At 43.9% G+C, this 24,172-nt stretch overlaps 1 protein-coding gene across 2 annotated transcripts in view; it reads right to left on the bottom strand.

Moving 5' to 3' along the window:
• Positions 1 to 24,172, bottom strand: part of LOC144505230 (slit homolog 3 protein-like) — a 678,283-nt gene that overhangs the window by 226,328 nt on the left and 427,783 nt on the right. For both annotated transcript variants that reach the window (XM_078231240.1, XM_078231241.1), the window contains 2 exons: positions 7,724 to 7,874; positions 5,745 to 5,819 (listed from right to left, as the gene is read on the bottom strand). In XM_078231240.1, the coding sequence (XP_078087366.1) occupies positions 5,745 to 5,819; positions 7,724 to 7,874 (226 nt within the window). The remainder of the gene's footprint in view (positions 1 to 5,744; positions 5,820 to 7,723; positions 7,875 to 24,172) is intronic.

The following is a 24,172-nucleotide window of genomic DNA, read 5'->3' as shown; positions in this document are numbered from 1 at the left end:
GAAGATTCTAAGTTCCGCCTCACTGAGCCTCTTGTGGTATTCTGCACTTTATCCAAATGATCACTCACCTGATGAAGGAGCAGCGCTCTGAAAGCTTGTGATTCCAAATAAGTCTGTTGGACTTTAGCCTGGCGTTGAGAAACTTCTTACTGTGCCCACCCCAGTCCAACGCCGGCATCTCCACATCATGTTCATCCAATTAAGCATTCATGTTCTGTGTCAAAACACCGAGTTTGTCATCTATAACTTTGACAATGTTTGCAGTCATCCCCTGCAATGGCTTTGAGAGCACTGGGCCCAAAACCTGCTCCCCAGCCAAGCCACCATGTTGAGGGCCCAGCTCCATCCCAGGTGCCTCCTTCTTAACAAGGATTTTCTTCATATTGCTCGGCAATCTGTCATCAATACTCCCCCAGAAATGTTCCATGGGCATAGCACAGAATATACACTCCAGGATAAGGCAATTACAAACCATCCAGGTTTTAAAAAAAGGATGAAAAAATGAGCAGCAGCAGAGCTCATGGAAATACGACTAGTCCCGCGCTCACATCATGTGACCCTCATTTTCTCACTATTCCTAAACTGTTATTGAATCAATTTATTTTTCCTCAGAATCCAAGGAACTATTATTAAGAAAAGAGGTGTTGCAGTATGAAACCTTGGTGACTTACCTAGGTGGTAAAAATGCCAGGATACCAATGCTGTTTACCTAGTCTTAGTCCACTTTTGGATTAAGCGCTGATTGATTTGGGCATGCTGCATGAGTGTGTTGGAGAGGTTAATGCCGCTGAGAGAACATCAGTGGGCGGCATGGTGGCACCACAGTGGTCAGCACTGCTGCCTCACAGCGCCAGGGGCCTGGGCTCAATTCCATCCTTGGGTGACCGTCTGTGTGGAGTTTGCACATTCTCCCCGTGTCTGCGTGGGTTTCCTTTGAATGCTCCAGTTTCCTCCCACACTCCAAAGATATGCGGGTTAGGTGAATTGGCCATGCTAAATTGCCCTTCGGTGTCAGGAGGATTAGCAGGATAAATATATGGGGTTACAGGGATAAGGCCTGGGTGGGATTGTTGTCAGTACAGCACCGATGGGCTGAATGGCCTCCTTCTACACTGTAGGGATTTTGTGATAATCCAAAGCTATTCAAAGTGCTCCTGTTGTTAGTTAGTTCCTTATGCTCCTCTAATAGTGAAAGAATCAGATTGAAACTGATTGAGGCTTATTTGTCATGTCCATGGAGTCTACAGATTGGTGAGACATTCATTACATGGCGGGCATACTGCCTGTAAGTTTCCAACTTAAGCTGTCAGTGCGTGAGGTTCCCCAAACACAGGTATGGGAGATAATTGCCCCCAGTTTGGTTGAATCCTTTGGGTCCCACTGTCTTAATGATGAAGCAGAGCAGTGCCAAAGATGCAAAAAAGGAAGCAAATGCTACACTGCAGATCCCACAACCTCACAGTGCATCCAGCTCCAAGTGCCAAAGATCTGTGGGTCAAGAAGTCACATGAAGACCAATGGCAGAATCCTGCGACCCTGAGTAAACAGCATTCTCGAGTCAAGGAACAGCCAATGATGAAATGACTAGTTTTGTCATTCTGCAGAAGCTCAGCATATGACATCCTCAGTCACTTCTGGATGTAGCAAAGGATGAATTACTTGGGTTATTTTCATAAGGATCATCGTGACTCTAACTTAAAGGAAATTAGTACTTGATTTAATCATCATTCTTCCTTTCAGCTAATCAAATTGGTTCTTTTGTTGTGAAGTTTTGCATATTGAACCTGATTTGCAAAATGTTCAAATCCAGATGGCCAAATATTCCCTGCATTTATAACATCTGTTTAATATCATCAAATATATGCATAAATATATTGAGTTTGTTTGAGAGTCTCTATGCTAAACAAGGTTTTGACATATAAAGGAATTAAAACAGAGTTTGAAATAGCATTTGTTTTTCAAATGCGGTTTGATCACAAGATCAAGGCTGTCCTGAATATGGAAAGAGGTCAACCTTCCTGTAGTGTAAGGAAACATTGCTTTAAGCCTCCCTGTAAATCAATGACGTCTCCAACTTCTGCGCAGATCAGATGTCAGTGATAAGGCTACTCGACAACTGCGACACGTTGGAACTGGCCTCGGGAGCCAAGGTAAATCATGGCAAGAGTGAGGTCATGTTCTTTGGGAACTGGACTGACTGACCCTTTGTCCCTTTCACCATCAGGTCAGATCACCTGAAGCTGCTGGATGGGGCATGTACCAAATACTGGGAGGAGCATACTGTCAAGGTAAAGCAGAAACTGGGCACGTGGGAGCAATGCTACCTTTTCATTCTGGGCAAAAACCTGGTCATCAGGTGTAAGGTACTTTTGGTGTTGTGGTACACGGTGCAGGTCTGGCCCATACCCCGATCATTCATTGTAGCAGTCCCGAGCCACCTTCAAGTGCATCAGGAGATCCAAGATGGATCGCGTCCAAAGGGACACCAAATGCACAAGTCTCTGGATAAGAGAGGAAAAAAAAGTATCCACTGCTGTCCTCATCCTGATGGCCACCTGTATGTGTAGTTGCGTCAAGCTGTGTGGATCCCTGATGCACAGAAACCAAGTGTCACTATCTACTGAGGCTCTGCCTATCTCTGGCTTGGGAAGGATGGGTCTGGCCATGTTGATACGGAACGCTCCAAGTAGTTGGACTGTGCTGTATCACCTGTCCGTCCTGGAAAAATGTGTTAAGAAAAACACCTTTGGCCACAAGGCAATCAATAAGTTATCTGCACGTAATGTTCTCAAGCAGATGGTGGATCCTGTCAGATGGTTCCCTGAGCAGACTGTCAGAGTCATTTGGCAGAATGCCTCATTGCCAGAACTTTCAAAGAAGTACCAAGACCTAGCTTGGCTAGTGGTGCGAGGGCACTCCCCGTCAAATCCTTCATGCATGCCCAAGTTTCTGTGCCATTGCATACTGTCTATGAAGCAGTTGTGGGGGGACGAGATAGTCGCACACCTCCTTGTAAAACGTGCCTTTGCAAAGCAGGGCTGGAGAGAAATGCAGTGGCATTTTGTCAAGGTTCATCCCGGGCAGCTTTGTGACACAGAACTCTGTGCTCTACGGGCTATCAGCAGGGATGCACTGAGACAAATGTCAACTGCTGCAAGAGGCTCAACAACTCAGTGAAAGATGCTCTTTGGCCTGCCCAGAACTTGTTGATCTGCCAGTGAAAAGAATTGTCCTCAATGAGTGTTAGAACCTGGCACACTCCAAGGTCCAGGACTACATGCTGAGGGATGCACTCAAGCTTGGGAAAGCTGCCATCAAGGCACAATGGGGAAAGGCCACGGTGTAAGGCTTTTCTACCAATGTACACTGAGGGGCTAGTAAACGTCTAAAACCTTCAGACTATGTGCTTTATTTCTAACCGTATGTAACTGTATTGAAGCACTACAGAGTGCAACATGACCTTTGTATATAATTTGAAAGGAATTGTACTCTCTGTAATGAAAACTTTGAAATGTTTGTAATGTTCTCATTACTCATGAAGCACTTCAGAGTGCATCGTAATCTCTGGAGAAAGTGTGAATATCACTACATTTTACAGTTATAACAATTTGAAATGTTTTGTAATGTCTCTTTAGGATTTTAGGTGAATAAAGTATATTTTTGCAAAAAAAATCTATTTAATGGATAGTAGAATGCAGTTGGAAGCCAGTCTTACAAAAGGTAATTGAACCGTTACTGATATTCCCACAGATTTATTTATACGCTAATAACATGTGACAGTAGTTAAACTTTGTCACTATTTCTTTGTAAGTAAATGATGTGGGGTTGTGGGATTTGTGAGGATAATTTGAATGGGTTTGGAGAATATTTTAGGTGGGGACGTTCTGGCGTTCCCGTGTCTCTTCTGCTAAAAGTAAGGTGGGTGAACAAGGAGAAAATCCATGAAGATTAATCCTTATAATTGCCTAAGTGTAAAAACTACTGCTCCGAGGAGGTAATTTGGCCCATCGAGACTGCATCAACTCTCCGAAAGAACATCTCACCCAGGCCCACTTTTCTTCAGGAAGCTTTCATGTGCTCAAAGTGGTGCTGATTTGTAAATTCGAGATAGCACAATGGCGAATCACATTCAAAGACCAAAACATACCACCAAACAGTTCCGGGTGAGCAACTCACCCAGATAGCCACATATGGGAGGTTAGGAGATGGAAATAGACAAGGGGTAAAACAGAAATTCCAGGCCATAATACACATTGTGTCGCAGACAGAATGTATGAGTTCTCTTGCTGCCTATAATCAATGTGTTTTGTGGAAACAATGTATTTTTCTTACCCTTGGAGTATGTACTCCAATTAAATAACCTGAGGAAGGAGCAGCGCTCTGAAAGCTCATGATTCCAAATAAACCTGTTGGACTTTAACCTGGTGTTGTAAAACTTCTTACTGTGCCCATCCCAGTTCAACGCCGACATCTCCACATCCCAATTAAATAATTCAGAAATAAGCTTTCATGAGTTTAAAATAAAGTACGGTGTTTCATTCTTACACGTTTATCCTGAATTAACACAATATCACAGACTCAGGCTCACGTACGCATACACATACACACATAAAGATTAGATACAGATAAAGATAATACACTTTTAGATTATAGTAATTCAGTCTCTAATTTCCAACTTCCAGTCTCCCACTGAGAGTTTTTGAATGGATTCAGTGTTTCAAGTTGAAGTGAGGATCTTGTGAAGTGAATGGTTTACAGCAGGTTGTGAGGTTTCCTGTAGTTGAATATCCATGACATTGGTTCTCAAGTGAACTTTGAAATTAGAACAGGTTAAGTAATTTGGCTGCTTGATGACTCACAGTTAGTTTCAGAGTCTGGTTCTCAAAATGACAGTTGGCTCTTAAAAGGCAAAGATGGCACAGCCTTTCTCTGAAGCTATTGTCTTGACAGTATTCTTCTACAGCCTGCTCTGGACTCAGCAGTGTCTTGGGATAATAAAGGATCTCAGTATCAGAAGCCAGTTTTGGTACATGGTCAATGATCATTGTCCAACCAGGATGGCTTAAAACTACAAGGCCATTGATGTACAATAGGAGATAGATGGTGGCCTTTCACTTAACTGGTGAATAACTGGTCTTGTCAGCTTTCCTTTGTTAAACTGCAAACCTGGAGACAGAGAGTCTCAGAGTCCATTGATTCTGTGTTTTGAGCAAGCTTTGAAAAATGGCAGGTGTGAATCCCACAGATAACATTCATCTTGGTATGTCCATTCTGGCAAAGGCCCTCCCACCCATGGTTATGCAATTCCTTACTTTCAGGAAGCTTGAATGTTTGCATTGAATAAGCAAAGGTCACCTACCATTTGGCAGACACAAATAAAAGAGAGTTCCAGAAGTTTCCATACTAGGTCAGTCCGTGTATAAGGTTATTGAATATGAAATACATTCACTGGGCATGACAATTGTCACTTTTTACAATATTTTACCCAAATGATAAGTCTAGATCGTTAGGACACACAGTAACCAGGGAGAGACCAAACTGCCACTTCTTATTCTTCCAATGCTGCTCAGATCACATCGAGAAGTCTGCTATCAAGTGACTGTCAGACATTCTTCAGCAGGGGGATCTTCATCTACCTCTAATAACAGTTACAGAGTTACCTCAGCACTCTCCTCTAATTCATTGCTGTGGACAACGTAAGTCAGAAGTCAGGGGTGGGAGGGGGTTACATTTGATAAACTCACATTTTACGCAGGTTTGGCAGCTTCTTGAAGATACCGGTTGCCTCCAAGATGGTCACTTCGTTGTCATTCAATCGCCTGAGTCACAAAAGAGAGACAGTTAAGAGGGTGAACACTTTGATGTACCAGAGAGGGAGAATTTATAAACAGAATTGCAGTTCAAGTTTTAGTGTAAAATGGGTAAAACAAATAATCTCTGGGGGCTGGATTTATAGGGTTTGGATAATGCGTGGGTGACTTTGAAAAAAGTGATAAAACCCTGTTGGCAGCCTAAACAGGCTGAGAATGGACTTCCACCCCTCAGCTTAAGGAAGTCTCGCTCTTCAGAACTGCCCTATAGCAGCCCCAGGACTCAGTAGTGGACACTGCTGGTACTGCAAGCAGTCCTATGCTGAAGACAGCAATGGATTGTGGACTCAGCTAAGTATGGAATTAAAGGCTCGGACACCCTAGGGAAGACAGTAACAGGGATGAGGCATGCAGGGGGATGCAGATGGAGACAGGTTTGGAGACCAGGTTTGGAGACCAGGTTGGGAGGCACAAAGGTGGGGTGTCACCTTGGAGGGTGATGCACACAGGACACCCCTGTCCCCCCTAGCTTTCTTGTATTTCTACCCCACACTCTAGCCCCCTGCCCATGCCAATAGCTTCATGGCATGGGCCATGTAATATTTAGGTCAACTGGCTTGTTAACCATCTCAATTGCAGATTTTATTTTTGAAATGGTGGGTGGCCTGCCAAGTCCAGCCCCCACCTTCCTATCATATAATGGGAAACTGGCGTGTTGATATCGGATTCATGTCTTGATATCATCACATTGGATTTTATGAAAGAACGAGATGGCAACATTCCCAACTTCCAGACGTAAATTCCCTGCCCTAGGTTCCTACCCTTGCACTGTAAACCCTAAGAAAGCTACAAAATCACCATTTGGTTTCACCGGCAATGTTTTAGTCCATGTTTCGGTCTTACGAGTTCAGACTGCTTTCATCCTTTTTTTTGCATTCACACTGGGCACTCCTTTGATCCTTGTTGAACCCGGAAACTGTCCCACTCCCTTTTCAAGTAAGCTGGTATTCATATTCACTTCATGCCAGTTTGCCCCAGTCCAAAGATGTGCATGTTATGTGGATTGATCATGCTAAACTGCCCCTCAGTGTCCCAAGATGTACAGATTAGATGGATTAGCCGTAGTAAATGCATGGGGGAATGGGGAAAGGGAGGGGGTGTGGGCCTGAGTGAGGTGCTCTTTTGGAAAATCGGTGCAGACTCAATGGGCCAAATGGCCTCCTTCTGCATTGCAGGGATTCTATGTTGTGCTAATAAATCCACAGTTGCATCACAAGGCAGAGGAGCAAGGCAGAAAGGGACTTGTCTATCCACTGAACAGAGTCTTCTTCACCCAATTCTTTCTGCTCCCACACATTATTTGTACCTTTCCTCGAGGTTGAGGCATGATTTTATCGGCATCGGCGGCTCAAGGGGTTATTCACTGTAAATGTGAATCCTGGGTAACTAATACTGACAGGTTATTTCAACACCTATCACACGGTCTGAACCTTGAATGTGAATCATCCGACATGGCTGGAGAGTAATCAAGAAACAAAGTCGTGGTTGTTCTTTCCCCAAACCCAGGCCAACACTGCCATCCAGTTGGGACAGGTTAGCCGAGGTCTTCAGCTTGGTTACTTGTCTGAGTGTCAAACAGAAAGCAATAGATTTATCTACTAAGCCACCAGAGACGCTCACTTACCCTTAATGAAAGTGTTAGCCCATAATACATCTGATGTGCTGTGGTATTATAGTCAATTCAATTCTGTCTCTTAACCTCCTAGTGTTTCAATAATTTTAGTTCCTTTCTGCCTTCAAAAAGCAAGGTTTCACTCACTAGAGGTGACATGTTATGTTATTGCTTGGTTAGGAGGGTAAAACCTCTGCTTCTGTATTAATAATGTGGTGGTTAGCCTCACAGTTAGACTTACAGTTCAGTGGTGTATTCCGGAACATGGCTGGGTATTCTGGTAAGTTTCTGGTTGGAGCAGTCGACGACCGTGCCCTCACAGCGACATTTCTCAGGGCAAACCAGGTCCATGAAGCAGTCACCGCTTAGCTTGGTCCGGTAGTCCTCTGATCCTGTGCACAATACCCATCACAACCAGTTAGATGAGTTAATGATAATTTCCCTCTTCAACTTTGATTTGATGTGAGTACTTGAAACATCATAACATTCAAAGATATGGGACAAGTGCTGGAAAATGGGATGAGCATGATTTTCGTATTAACTATTGTTGGTGCAGACTTGATGGGCCGAAGGGCCCTTTCTGCGCTGTACTCTATGACTCAATGGCCTTCAACAATGCTTACACACAAGACAAATATTTCAAGAGCACCAGCCTGAGCTGGCATGGCATGGTATGTGTGAGAGTATCATTGTGGCATGGATTGACTGGACAGCTTTTGAGTTCCCGTTTGCATATGAAAACTGACAGGCCGGTAAAGCCAACTAATCCATCCAATATGTCCCAGAAACAATCTCATCTCACCTGTGCTGTCACTCCATTCCAACTAGTGTTTCCTTGAAGGATTCCCCACAGCCTCCCGGAAACTGTTTACGGGATGGGAGACTGATTGGAAACCTATTGCTCAGTCTGCAGACTGTAAGGAGACAGTGATCAGAAACTGGAATCCTGGATAATACATGCACTGATTTGATTATGATTTAGTTTACATATCAGTGGATAAGATTCCACTAAAAAAGGGACAATTAAATCATAAGGAGGCACAGTCCTCCCCTTCTGCGCTCAGCTTGGATCCTCTTCCAAGTTGAACTCAGTTGAACTGCACTTGGATTCAGGGATAGCACAGGACTTAAAAGCAGGAGTAGTCCATTCAGCCCTTCGAGAAGATCATAGCTGATCTGACTGTGGCCTCAACCATTGTACCGCAGACAATGTGATCCTGCATTATTAAACCAGAGACTGGGAGTTCTAATCCCATAAAGGCCAATGTGAATGGAATGTCACACTTATTCTCAAGAAACTCGACACTGGCACGCACACAACACTTTCTTTATCAGCACTCCGGCCGCTAAAAATCTACCCGCTTGCAACAATTCAATCTCTGCAAGGTGCACTACAGGAAGTTACCAATCTTACTTCAATAAATGTGACCTGTATCACCGAAAAATAATCAGGTCTACTTAGGATCATTGACTGCAAGAACAGTCACATCATAGGAACTGGGAATAGGAGCTGGGTGGGATTGTGGTCGGTGTAGAACTCGATGGGCCAAATGGCCTCCTTCTGCCCTATAGGGATTCTTTGAAGGAACACCATCAATCACCTTCAACTTTCATTCCAAGTCACACACGGTCTTGGCCTGAACGTTCTCTAATTGTTGTTGGGGGGAAATATCCTGACTTAACCCGATTGCAGCCGTACCCATAAGCACCTGGCCTGTAGCATTTCAAGGAGCAGGCCCATCACCCTCTTCTCAGGGCAAGTAGGGATAGGCAATAAAAACAGTGAGTCCCAAATCTTAAAAACAAATTTGAACTGAATGAAATTCAAACCCAAACCCTCCACCACCTAGGTGGACAAGGGTAGTAGGTGGATAAGAACACCACCACCTGGAAGTTCCCCTCCAAGCCACTCACCATCCTGACTTAAACTATATCGTCATTCCTTTGCTGTTGCTGAGTCAAAATCCTGGAACTCCCCATCAGCAGATTGGGTAGACTGCAGAGACTCAAGAAGGTGGCCCACCACCACTTTCTCAAGGATAATTAGGGATGGACAACAAATGTTGGTATCGTCAGTACCGCCAACATCCCATTTAAGAATAAAACAAGTAAATAAATGTGGCCTTTCCAGCATTCAAGCTCATCTTCCAAAACAAATTTTACAAAACAGAGACAGATCTTCTTATATTTATTTACTGCAAATATATTTTTATCATTCAATAAAACAGTCCCAAAGCACCTGCTATTCTGTTTTCCAAGCTCTACAAATGCTTTGCAACATAATTGTTTTCAGGCTTTACCCATTCATTTAATTTTGTTCATGGTTTCATTCTAAATACTTACGTACGATTTCAGTAACATGCACAATGCAGAAGCATTTTTATAAAACCTTTAAAATTCAAGTTCACTTCACAGAGAAATCAGCATTGATGTGGTTCAACAATCAGGCTCCTGTGACATTGGTGGTCTGATTTATGTGGTATTTATATTAATGAAGGGTTTCTTTTGTTTTTATTGCACTGACCATCAATTGTGTAAATTGGCACAGTGGAAGTACTTAATGCAATAGTAAAACACCCTTCAGAAATGGGCCAGCTGCATATCCTTTATTTGTAGCTGTATCTGTCTGTGGCCTTCATGTCTTTCTGTGTAAAGCTTGATTTAGCAGTAGAAAAGGTTACAGGGTGGGATTCAAGAGTATAGGGAAAGAGTCAGTGGTTATGCAGGGCCACAACTATCCACACCCTGCCACGTTATTCCGCAGCCACCTCCACCCTCGATCCAACCAGACAGCCCACCCAGCAGGCCTGAACCCAATTCCTCCAACCCAACCGGACTCCCGACCCGGCATCCCCTTGAGCCCCTTCGATGTCTGAACCCACACCCCTGATGTTTGACCCTCCAATCCAGACTTCTGACACCCCACATTCCACCAACTCCCCCCCATCCCGACCTCTGACACCCCAACCCTCCAATGTCTGATCCCCCATTATGCCACCACCCCTTTGACCTCCAACAACACCAATCCCCAAGCTCCAACTCTTCCCAACTCCACCCGACTCCCCCAACCTCCCACCCCATGCCCCCATTGGCTACCTCTGAAATCCTGACCCCAAGACGTTCGACAGCCCCAAGCACATTCCTCATGACCTCCTCACTCCCAAACACCTGACCTCCAAAACCCCCCCCCAAATCCTCCCAGCTTCCAACCCGACCTCTGACTCTCCAACCCTCATCCCGACCTCAGACCCTCCCAACCTCTGACCCTGCCCAGCCTCCAATCCCTACCTCCTCCCTGAAACTTCCACGCCCAACAAGAAGGTATGATAAAACCTGTTCTCATAATGTAATCCTTTAAGCTCTGACATGGGCTCCAAGGCCAATATGTTCTTTATATGGTTCTGTTCCCAAAACTGATAACATTACTCCAGATGGAGTCTAATCAAATTTGCAAAATGAATCCCAACCACCTTGAGATAAGAGCCAACTTTACATCAGCCTTTTAAAATTAAGGGTGGGATTTTCCAGCTGCCCTCGCCCAGAAACCAGAAAATCCTGCCCGAGGTCAACGGACCTTTCCATGGTCCACCCCTTGTTTGTTATGATTCCCGTGGCAGGTGGAACGGGAAAATTCGTCCCCAGGTTTGGTTGCTGTGCACCAATATGTAGCGATCTGCGCACATGGACACCTCTCTGCCCCCAATAGCTCATCATTAAGAAACTATTCCAATTTATCCCTCTCACATCCAAAGTGGATGACCTCACATTTCCCCACTTTGAACTTTACCTGCCATAGTTTTGTCCACTCACTTTGCCCAACATAACCAATTTGAACCAAGGAGAAAAACAAAGGCCGACAAACAGAGTCACCATGGAGAAAATCAGCAGGCTATTGGCTTAGAGAGTACAATGGGAAAACAATTTGTCTCTTTGCTTCCCAAAGGAAGAGATTCAAGATCATTGATGGGCATTATGCAATTATATGTCATGCATTTGTGGCATCGGCCTGGATATAGAAGCTGGATATAGAATTTTTGTACACCCAGATTTGGAAAGCATGTGAATATTGCTCCCGCAAAGCATGCATGGTACAGACTGCAGTAACATTATGTTCCCAATGGCATATGTTAGCTGGTCAGAACTTGTAGACAGATTGAATATGGGTTAGTGAGCTAAATTTTCAATCCCCCTCAAAGTCAGGAACACAGGTGGGGTGGGGACTGAAATTACCGAGGTCAGGTGGGTAGGAGAATCTCGGGACATTGTTCTCAGCACTGGCCATTTCGTGGGGGGCTGAGATCAGGAACATTGGCATAGACATGGGTCTAGTTGGACCAAGGAGTGGCACAGGCTTGGAGGGCCGAAGAGCCTGTTTCCTGTGCTGTACTGTTCTTTGTTCTTTATTGCCACACCGCCATTGGGCGGGCAGGTAATTAAGGATCATTAAGACTCTTCTAAAAAGAAAGCTTCCTGACGTAATGGAGGGCAGATCAATTCCCTGGAGGTGGGCAGTCTGTGCCAGGCTGGGGTGCCACTTTGGCAATCCTGGTAGCCTACAGGTCTTCTTTGCCTGAGTAAAGATACAGCCAAAGACCTCTGTACAGAGGGGTTCGCCAGCATCAAGAGTCCTCCTGCCACTCTCATTTGGGCAGCGAACCAATGTCTATGCCAATTAAAGCCACACCCAAGTCAAAAACTTAGCTTTAGTCAGGAAGCTCACAAAATGCTCAAGCTTTAACGCTGTTTAAGAAGTCACACAGAAAGAACCAACTGTGCGGCACAGTGGTTAGCACTGCTGCCTCACAGTGCCAGGGACCCGGGTTCAATTCCCGGCTTGGGTCACTGTATGGAGTCTGCACGTTCTCCCCGTGTCTGTGTGGGTTTCCTCCAGATGCTCTGGTTTTCTCCCACAGTCCAAAAATGTGCAGGGTAGGTGGATTGGCCATGCTGAATTTCCCCTTCGTGTCGCGGGGATTAGTAGGATAAATACGTGGGGCCAGCACGATCCAGTTTATTCTAGTCCCCTGTTCTTTTACCACAGGCCTGCAAGTTTCTCCCCCACAAGTATTTATCCAATTCCCTTTTTGAAATTTACAATGGTGTTTGCTATTCCCATCCTTTCCCAGCAGTGCATTCCAGATCATTACATTGAGTAAGAGAAATTCTCTTCACATCCCTCTGGTTCTTTTGCCAATTACTTTTAAGAGTGTGATTCTCTGGCCCTCCGAGTTTTCCGGCAGCAGAGGCGGCTCGTCATTGGCTGCCAGCGGGATCTTCTGTCTACGGTATTTTGCATGGCTTGCCCATCCTGCCGCCAAGGAACTCATTGTGAGGGGTCATTTTTGGCAGGACTGGAAGATCCCACTGCTGGGAAGGGTCGGAAACTCTTGCCCCAAATCTGTGCCCTTTGGTTACTGACCCTCTTGCCAAGCAGTTGTTTCTGCACATTTGCTGCATCAAAACCCTGCTTAATCCAATAAATCTCTTCTGCTCAGTGGAGAACAAACTCAGTTTCTCCAGTCTCTCCATATGACTGAAGTCCTTTCGCCCTGATAGTACTCAAAACTTCTCTGCACACTCTCCAATACCTTGACCTCCTTCCTAAAGTATGATGTCCAGATGGGCACAGTGCTGGAACAATTTAAAATTGCATGAATATTAAATACCTAAGCATAAAGAGTCAGATGGTTTCTATCTGGGGAATTATTTCTACCCAGAAAGTATTTATGCTCACGGGGTTTCATCACTGTGTAGAGTTATGCAGTGATTATGGATTTCCTGCAATCCTTCAATAGAAAACTGGTCAACTAGCTGACAGAGATGGGAACATGAAAGCAAAATACTGCGGATGCTGGAATCTGAAAGAAAAACAGAAAATGATGGAAAATCTCAACAGGTCTGACAGCATCTGTGGAAAGAGAATAGAGTCAATGTATCGAGTCTGGATAACCCTTCGTCAGAAAGAGGGTACATTTTGAGTTACAATAAGTTGGGTTGAATCGCTGAATATTTGGGAACAGCTTATGAGTTACTAAGGCCACCTTGTTTGATTGCTTTAGGGGTTTGGAAAGAAACTTAACAGAACTTCCATTCCCCCCAAACGTTCTGCCTGACGATCACATGACTGGGCGAAGGAGGAGCCCATTGATGGCATCATCTAGAAGGCCCATGCCAGATGGGACAACTGCACTTTTTTCATAGAATCATAGAAACCCTATAGTGCAGAAAGAGGCCATTTGGCCCATCGAGTCTGCACCGACCACAATCCCACCCAGGCTTTATCCCCATATCCCTACATACTTACCCGCTAATCCCTCTAACCTACGCATCTCAGGACACTAAGGGGCAATTTTAGCACGGCCAATCAACCTAACCTGCACATCTTTGGACTGTGGGAGGAAACCGGAGCACCCGGAGGAAACCCACGCAGACACGAGGAGAATGTGCAAGCTCCACACAGACAGTGGCCCAAGCCGGGAATTGAACCCAGGTCCCTGGAGCTGTGAAGCACCAGTGCTAACCACTGTGCTACCGTGCCGCCCAATTCTCCAATCCAATTCCAACAATCTTTTACCGCCTGCACGAAATGCTAAAGTCTCCCAACTTGACTATCCAAAATTCTACTTCCTTCAGTCCAACCTTGAACGGCAGTGGTGACCATCTTAGAAATGGGCCCATAGCCCTCACTGCTGCATTGGGATTGCTTCAGAAAATAGATGCAGTCAGCCCACACAAGGCAAAAAAAGAGAGAAAAATTGATTCGAAAATGTTCCAATTCTTATTTTACAAAACTTATTTTTACATGACTTATACAGCATTGTTTCGTGTTGTGAGCTCTTTAACCCTCCGCCCCTTCTCTATTAATACCAAATTGTGCTTACAATCAAACCATAGCGACCGTTGCTATGGTGCAGAGCAGTTGGAGATGTTGAGCATTGTTTGATCTACTTGGATAGCACCAGTGTCCAGTAGCTTTGAGTCACATTTCAGACCTTTCCAATGTTACCCTGGCCTCAGGAAACATCATTAGCAACCCCAGCTTGTTGAAGTGAGATAAGGGAGGAAGTGGGGATGGGGTGGGCGGGGGGGGTGCTTGACATGCTGCAGAAAGATACAAGGCGTACCATGGTGCTTGACGAAACCATGTTTTACTCATAGCTTGGAACCACATGGTTAGATCAAGCACAACAGAACACCTCGCTTAGAATCAGAGCCAGTGTTAGGCAACGCCAAGGAGAGCAGAAAGGCAAGAGAGAAGGAGGCTGGTGAGCACAATCTGGGAGCTCGGCTGGCAGTCAATGATTTATCCATGCAAAAAAACATTATAGTGCCAAATCATCCAATTAGAACAAGCTGTTAACGAGCAACACCAGACAGAAGGACTCCACTGTCGATATAATCCCAGGTAGCGATTACAGATTGGCTGGTTCAGTGATGAAACTCATAACCAGTTAGTAGATAGAGGACCAAGAAACTATCAATATTAATTCTCAGGAACAGAAGAGTCTAGGCTGCAGCCACAGTTCTGTGTCTGAATATTTCATGTCATCTTAAATGAATCGATCCTGCTCTGTTGATTCGCAAAGTAATTAGTTAAATCTCTCAATGCCAAGTACTATGAAGCATCTCCACCCTCCACAACCTCAACTCACCGCCCCCTCTAGCCCAGCCCATATGAATGAGGAGAACCACTTTGTTGATTGTCACAAGTTTGTAAATGTGAGATGTAGCGTCTTTAGAGAAAGCTGGTTTGCAAAATCTGGTACAGAAAAAAACACTAACTTGCATTTGTATAGCACCTGTAACGCGGCAAAATATTCCAAGGTCTTTCACAGGAACTCAAGCAGACAAAATAATTGACAGAGCCAAAGGAGGAGACATTAAGGCCGGAATTCTCCGATGGCAATCAGTCAAACCTCCATTCATTGCAGCGGGACCGGAGAATCCTAGCTGCAGACGAAGTTAGAGAATCTCGGCCGAGGGCAGGCGAGCAAAAACATGCAAAATTACATTTCACCTCAGTGACCATCAACAACACTCACTCTTCCAGTTCATCCATTTGCTTTCTCTCTTCATTGCATAGGCTCTCAGAATCCCAAATCAGTACTCAGCTAGGTTCCCAACAGGTTACTATGGAGTTTAACCGACAGTACAACTTACAGAGTCCAAAGCTGTTGCCATTTCTAAGGACCCCCGCCTCGCCGGTGTCAGTGGCTGATCACAGACACTGTCTCCCGATGCGTTGACATGTTACCTTGTGCGACAACAGCAGGGAGAAGCAACACACACCCTTAATAAAAGACTGACAAACCACAAGCTGTTACAGGTCTCACGAAAGCTTAACATTTGACACAACAGGATGCAGTTTATCAACAGCGTCATGCCCTCCTGTAATCTTGAAATTAGGAAGACCACCTGCTCTTGCCGAGCGTCAACTAATTTGTGCAAAACGTTTGTGATTTATTGGATTGGATAGAGAAAAATCATAGGCTCAGTGTTTATTTATTGAAGCTTTCATGTCACAGGTGATGTGGTAAGAATATTAAGCAGCAGGTAGCAAACCTCTGATGTTTCCCTGCAGACATGTAGCATAGACATAGAATCCTACAGTGCAGAAAGAGGCCATTCGGCCTATCGAGCCTGCACTGACCGCAATCCTACCCAGGCCCTATCCTCATAACCCCATGCATTTACCCTAGCTAGTCCCCCTGACACTAGGGGTCAATTTAGCTTGGCCAACCAAACCTAACCCACACTTCTTTGGACTGTGGGAGGAAACCAGAGCACCCAGAGGAAATCCATGCAGACACAAAGAGAAGGTGCAGACTCTGCACAGACAATGACCCAAGCTGGAAATCGAACCCGGTTCCCTGGTGCTGTGCGGCAGCAGTGCTAACCACTGTGCCCCATTTTACACTTATCACTCTCAGTCACTTCATGGGTCCAAAAGCGTAATAGCTTAGATTCCCTTCTCCAGGCCTGTCCTCCCTTCAGGGTTGGGTTGCCAACCCTCCAGGATTGTCCAAGAAAGTATGAATTAATCTCCTGGACACTGTTGCAAGCAACCCTAGAGGGAAACATGGGGCATTAAAGCATGATGCAGATATTTTCATTTTCTTTGAACACTTCTGTTCATTAGTTATAAGAAAATATTGGAAGGCAGAAAAAAGCCACATGACTGACAGTCACAAGAACAAAAGAAATAGGAGCAGGAATGGACCACAGAGCCCATTGAGCCTACTCCACCATTCAATACGATCATGGCCAATCTTGGGCTTCAACTCCATTGTCCCGTCCACTCCCCATATCCCCTAGTTCTCTGAGAGACAAAAAATCTTTTATCCTCGCCTTAACTTTATTTTAATCCACAACCCTCGGGGTAGAGATTTCCAAATCCATTAACTCAAGTGAAATCATTTCTCCTTATCTCAGTCCTAAATAACTGGTTCCTTATCCTGAGATTGTGCACCTGTGTTTTAGATTGCTCCATATCATCCCTCCCTATCTGTATAATCATCTCCAATCTCACAATCCCCCAAAATACCCTCGCTCTTATATGTCTGGCCTCTTGAGTATTCCCAATTTTATTTGTTCCAGCCATGCTTTCAGGTGGCAAATCCATATAGCCATAGTGTTCCCTCCATAAATATTTGTCTCTTTATTTCTCTTTTACCCTTTAAGATGCTCCTTAAAACTTTGTCCAAGTCCTTTGTCCTATAATATTCCTATAAAGTGTCTTGGGATGTTTTATTACATTAAAGGTGCTATATAAATGCAAATTGTTCTTGTCGTAACATACTCCTTGCTATGACACCAACAATTTTATATTGGATCAAAGTAAGGTGACGTGTGCTAATTGTTCATGCATTCATTAATAACGTAACCACATAAAGGCTTTTTGTAAAGTTTAGGTTGAGGATTGTATTATAGGGAATAAATTCAATGTGGCGATTCCAAAAATCCAAAAAGACGGATTACAATAGCCAAATTAGTTACACATTCATTAGCAATAAACAGTGTCTTAAAACTCTCGCGTGGTCATGCATTCATTGTTGCTATGCTGCAAGTGATGGTGTGTTTGATATAACAGAGAGAGGAACAACAGTGCAATTAGATTGTGCCAAAATACCCTTGGAGGTTTATAAATGGATTGTTGTTTTTAAACACAAAATGTAGGAGTACAATCTGTTCAGGAGCAATGCTTTGGGGACTGTTTAATTAGGCAAATGTTGAAAATTAATGCTGCAAAACAGCTGGGATGATCATGTGATCAGTGGCTGGACGGTCGCCATTGGAAACAATTTTATCACAAATTCCAAACTAAACCACTGTGCCCTGTCTCCATCTGTTTGCATTTCCATCACTATCTGTATTTACAAGTACTACCTGGAAGATCTTGCGTACGCAGAAGACATTTGGCAAACTGTTAAAATCAACAAAATACGAAAGGGTTAATTTTTCAAGAGGAATTTGGATTCAAATACAGGTGCAAATAAAATGTAACCCCCCATTTGAAGTGGCACAGTTGTTAGGAGGCGCAGGGTTCTCTCCACAGGGGTTCAACGCCCTTCCATATCTTCAGTTCCTGTCATGGTGGAGTTTATGCTGGAGATTGCATCCAAGTCTTGTAATGATGGAGTCCTACTCGGGATCAGAGCTTTGGCAGGTTAAATTGTAGAGTACTGAGCTTTCATTTGGAGGGGCCACTCTAGTTTGACAGCATGAGTTGTAAAGTGCTGGACTCCCATTCAAAGAGGCCCACTTGAATTGCAATTAGATTTCTGGACTTCCCTTCAGATGGGCCTGAGTTCAAATTTTAGCCTTGACTTACATTTCAACTCAACTGCTCTCTGTGGACAGGTTTCACCAATGTTCACTCCGGCTGTTATAACCGAAACATATTGTATAAATGAAAATCCCGGAAATCTGTGGCCATGGGCCACCAAACATCAGCTATTTACTATGTTTTTCGGAAGAGACAGGGAAAATGGCGCCTTGTCTGAAAACACATTACTGTAAACTTGCATTTTTTGTGTGTATAAAAAGGACAGCTGTGGAGTACCCAAATTGGGCCAAAGTTAAATATTGAATAATAAACTCCACATGGTGCAGTTTTAGTCACCATGGCTTTACAATTCATTCCACCAAAGAGAACAATCCCAGCTCCTCTGGTGTCTCCGGAAGCTGAAATCCCTCATCCATGCTATCATTTAAATAAATCAACTCTGCCTCCTCTCGAAGTTCTTGATGTCCTTCCAAATGTGTGATGCTTAGAATTAGACACAATATTCCAGCTGAGGCCCAACCAATGAATTATAATAATTTCAAAAGACAACTTCCTCGCTTTGCATTCTACGCCTCATGACATTACTTAAAGGTATGATGTTAAAGTTTAAGTTTAAAGTTTATTTATTTGTGTCACAAGTAGGCTTACATTAAACTGCAATGAAGTCACTGTGAAAATCCCGTAGTCGCTACACTCTGGCGCCTGTTCAGGTACACTGAGGGAGAATTTAGCATGGCCAATGCACCTAACCAGTGCATCTTTCAGACTGAGGATATCGAAGCACCCAGAGGAAATCCACACAGACTTGGGGAGAACATGCGAACTCCGCACAGACAATGACCCAAGCCGGGAATCGAGTGAGGCAGCAGTGCTAACCACCAGGAATTGTTTCGCAATTTCTTTATATCTCTGCTTTGTGAATGACCACTGGAACAAGGCACAGAGCAAGAGAATTCTCTCAGGATTACGGATCTCGATGCAGAGGCATCTTAGTTAGTAAACTATCATCTATTGTGGTGCTTTGGTGGTTAATTCTTCCTCTGTAAGGAGGTTAACAAATTAAATTCATAGAGTGCCTTTAATGTAAAATAAATGGTTCAAGGTTTTCGGAGACGTGAATAAGTGGACACCATCCAAAGCTAGAGAGGTCAAGATGGACGAGAAACAGCTTGGCCAATCAGGAGAGTTTTAAAAAGGGTCTTAAAGGAGGAGAGGGAAGTGGAGAGGCTGAGGGGTTAAAAAATTGTAGAAAATGGTATCCATTTGGCTGAACACAGCTACCAAACGTGAAGCAAGGAAATCAGTGAAGGTACTGGAAGCCAGAACCAGAAAAACAGCATGTTTTGGGAAGCACTGGAAAACAAGAGGATGTTTCAGAGGTTACAATGACGAGTTCTGGAGGGAATAAAAGCAGTGGAATACTGCAAAATCGACAAAGAACACACCTATGCACAAACCCAACTTCACAACAGCTCAGTGGGTAAATTTGCAGTGAATGTTACCGAACCCTAAAGATCTAGAGGAATCCCTACTCTATTCACTGAAACAATGTCATTTGGTGATGTCAAATGTTTCTGTGCTAGAGAATGGGAAATTTTCTGCCCTCAATTATTCTCCAGCACGTCATCACACTTCTGACGTGTGCCTTGTCAATGATGGACAGGTTTTGATGAATCAGGAGGTGAGTTACTTGCCACAGAAATCCCAGCCTCTGACCTGCTTTTGTAGCCACCCTATTTATACAGCTCGTCCAGTTCAGTTTCTGGTTAATGGTAACCCCCAGGGTGTTGCGAGTGGGGTTTTGGAAATGGTTATACCATTGAATGTCAAATAGGCACAGCTGTCACATCACCAATATCCATCTCTGTTAAAACAAAACATTAGCCCAGATCTTCCAGGAAGTGACAATCATTATCAGATTGCCACTCCACCTGAACCAGCCTCAATGCTGGTCTGCATTTCTTGTCGGGTTATCCGAGCCCAGATTCTCCAGAAAGCCTAAGCATAGCATTCAACAAAGAGCTCCACTGCAGCACTCTAGGATCTAGGAAGACAGCACATGCTCCCTGTAAAGGTACCAGCTGTCATTTGGTAAGTGCTTAGTGTGCATGTTAGTGAATGAATGTTAGTGAGTCAGAGAGTCAGAGGTTTACAGCATGGAAATAGGCCCAACTTGTCCATGCCGTCCTTTTCTTTTGACCACTAAGTTAGTCCCAATTGCCCACATTTGGCCCATATCCCTCTATAATCATCTTACCCATGCAGCTGTCTAAATGCTTTTTAAAAGACAAAATCGTACCTGCCTCTACTACTACCTCTGGCAGCTTGTTCCAGACACTCACCACCCTCTGTGTGAAAAAATTGCCCCTCTGGACACTTTTGTATCTCTCCCCTCTCACCTTCAACCAATGTCCTCTAGTTTTAGACTCCCAAACCTTGGGGAAAAGGTGTTGACTATCGAGCTGATCTATGCCCCTCATTATTTTATAGACCTCTATAAGATCACCCCTAAGCCTTCTACGCTCCAGGGAAAAAAGTCCCAATCTATCTAGCCTCTCCTTATAACTCAAACCATCAAGTCCTAGTAGCATCCTAGTAAATCTTTTCGGCACTCTTTCTAGTTTAATAATACCCTTTCTATAATAGGGTGACCAGGACTGTACACAGTATTCCAAGTGTGGCCTTACTAATGTCTTGCGTCAAGTGAATGGACAAATGAGTAGGGTGGGTTGGTGACTGAGGTAAGTGGTTAAATTGGTGAGGTGGCAGCTGGATTGGGTGGCAGGTGGACTGGAGCTATTCGGGTCAGGTTGGGTTGGAAGGTAGTCAGGTCTGATTGGAGTGTAGTTGGGTCGGATTGGGGGAGTAGTTTGAGGGGTCAAAAGGAGAAGTTGGGTGTCGAGCATCAAGGGGATGGAAGAGGTTTCAGTGAGTAACTGGAGGGGTGGGGGGGGAAGTGGGAGTGGGTCAATTGTGTAATTACCCAGGAGTACTATCATTTTCTGTCTAACATTTCCTGGGCAACTATCCAGGTAAGCACTATTTGAAGACTCTAGCTCAGAATTGGAGAGATTTATGGAGGGTTTGGTGAGCAGGGAAATTGCCTATCAGAAGTTTAAACTTCCTGAGCAATTCCCACAGAGGTCAGCATGGTTGGACATCCACAGGTTCCCAATGCATATCCTAGGTCTCTGACAATCTGGCCACTAGTAGATCATGGCCAATGGGGAATGCCTGTTCATTGGGAGCAACCCCTGTGCTTTATAATAGGCAAGTACAGTGGAACTTACCTTTAGTGATTGATATTATTTTGTTGATGGTAATTAGCAATGTTTTTGTTCATGCCCCCCCAAAAAGCTACTTAGCATTCTGCCTGTACTCCTAATGAGTGGAAACTTATTTTATGCCCAAAATATTCAAAATGAACTGCAAACCATTAAGAGAATGTTCTTGGAAATAATGCAGCCTATCTAGCTGCTACAGAATGTGTGAATGCACAGAAATCATTTGGCTCAGACTAAAATCCAATTTGTCAATATAAAAGGGCACGATTATACAGATGCAAAAATAAATTGTCAGATCAAAAAAAAATAATGCATTTCTTAACTTTCAGCATGACCGTAGATTTGTTTCTTACAAACCTAAATAGCAAATTTCCTTTGAGTTACATTTTTAAAAAGCATTAATTCAGGCAGCCGCTTATACCTGCAATGAAACTAAATGAGCTGAATTGAATTAGGGAAATCTTGCCATATTTATCCCAAGACACTGGCAACCTCTGACTAGAGAGCAGTTAATCAAGGTGCATTTGAAATATGAATTCCAAGATATCACTCAAGTAATTTTCCCACCTTCATGACAAAGTGAAACTGAGAGAGCCATACAAGCAGAATCTCATTACAGATAATGGCTTGGTCATTTCCAACTAGGCAGCAGGCATTATAAACGGTTCTTAGCATATTTGTACCTAATCTTCCAGAGACATGGAATAACTGCAAATGCAGGAAACTGGAAGTTGACAGTCCAGTGATCCCCAGCATCTATTACTTCTAGCTGAGTGGAATTGGCCACTTCTGACACTTTCTCAGCAATACAAAGAGTGTTTGGTCCTAAATAATCATATGCTTCTAATAGAAAAATATAAACTAAACCGTCAACATTTCAATAAGGGATCTATAATTTGATGAGCTACAGGTTAAAGGGCTGCTGGAACAATCTAGTGAGTTCACAACCAGGATTGAATTCCTGATTAAATTTGACTCTGCTATGGTTTTAGAATAAGTGATGTGTATTCAGCCAAACAAAAACTGCTACAGAAAGCGACATCACCATAATGGAGACGGTTGGGTAATAAGTTGCCGAGATTGATGCTGTTATTGATATGACATAACTAGTGAATTCTGTACTCAATTTAAATATCTGGGATGCATCTTGTCAGAAGTTAGTTACTGCCAGACAGAAATCAAGCTGGAACAACAATAGTAAATAATGTATTCTATAAACGTAAATAATTCATCAGCAGAAAAATAAGTAGAGATCTTAGGAAAAGAATTACCAAGACTGTGATTTGGAGTGTCTTCTTGTAAGAGGCTAGAATGTGGACCATGGGAAAAGTGGTGATCGAAAGGTTGAAGAGTTGTGAACTCTGTTTCTGGAGAAGGATGAAGTGGGTCTGTTGGAGAGAATTCAAGAGCAATGAAGAAGTTCTCAGGAAGGCGGAGGAGGAAAGGTTGATGTTGAATATCACGAGGAAAAGGTAACTAGGCTGGATTGGTCATTTAAGGCAGGTAGGCAACCTAGGCAAGTGAGTGGGCCACATGAATAGTCCTCCTTCATTTCAATGGGTTGCAAGATTGAAATCAGGCTTGTTCACTAACCATGATTCCAATGCATATTAGTAAATGCATTTAATACACAGCGGTGGCACAGTGGTTGGCACTGCTTCCTCACAGCGCCAGGGACCCGGGTTCGATTCCGGCTTGGGTCATTGTCTGTGCGGAGTCTGCACATTCTCCACATGTCTGCATGGGTTTCCTCCGGGTGTCCGGTTTCCTCCCACAGTCCGAAAAATATGCTGGCCAGGTGGATTGGCCATGCTAAATTCTCCCTGTGTACCCGAACAGGAGTCGGAGTGTGGCGACTAGGGGATTTTCACAGTAACTTCATTGCAGTGTTAATGTACGCCCACTTGTGACTAATAAATAAACTTTACTTTTAAATATTACATAACGAGTTATAGAAAATGCTTTATTATTCACATGTTAGTCGAACTGGCATCAACTTCAAATAGTACAGAATAAATATTTGCGCTTGGATTGAGTGCAGAGGGAGCGCTCCATTCTCCTAATCAATGTTGTGTACAATGGGCATGCACCTCACTTTTCCATGTCCTTGCTTTATGTGCATATCACTTTTTCACACCAGTAGGAAAGAAAGCTATGTGGATGGAAACCAGTGAAATGTGGCAACCCTGTGCATGGGCAACAGTCAATAAACAACAGTCAATAAACAATAAATAACAGTCTTGTGGGCTGCACACAGAACCCTGGTGGGCCGAATGTTGCACCTGTGGGACGCAGATTGCCCACCGCTAGTCTAGAGCATGAGAGCTTGCTGAAGGAGGTGATTGAAGGAAAATTTAAGGGAAGTAGACCAAGAGGGAGAAAGAGAATGATGGTAGACAACTTGAAATTGAACAAGGTAGAGTCCAATGAGCAACTAAAGGGGAAAACTCAAGATCGAGAGGCACGGAGAAATGAGCAAAATATCCATCCTGAGGCAGATCACAAACACCATTCCCTGCACTCAGTGCATTGGCCTGAAAAGTGAACCGTGATTTAATATGGTTACATTAGGCCATGCATGAACTCTGTTTGCTGCAGTTTGTAAAGACTCTTTTTAAAT

Source organism: Mustelus asterias, chromosome 16 (genome assembly GCF_964213995.1).
Source record: "Mustelus asterias chromosome 16, sMusAst1.hap1.1, whole genome shotgun sequence".
Taxonomy (NCBI): Eukaryota; Metazoa; Chordata; class Chondrichthyes; order Carcharhiniformes; family Triakidae; genus Mustelus; species Mustelus asterias.
This window is presented reverse-complemented; position numbering and strand designations above follow the sequence as displayed.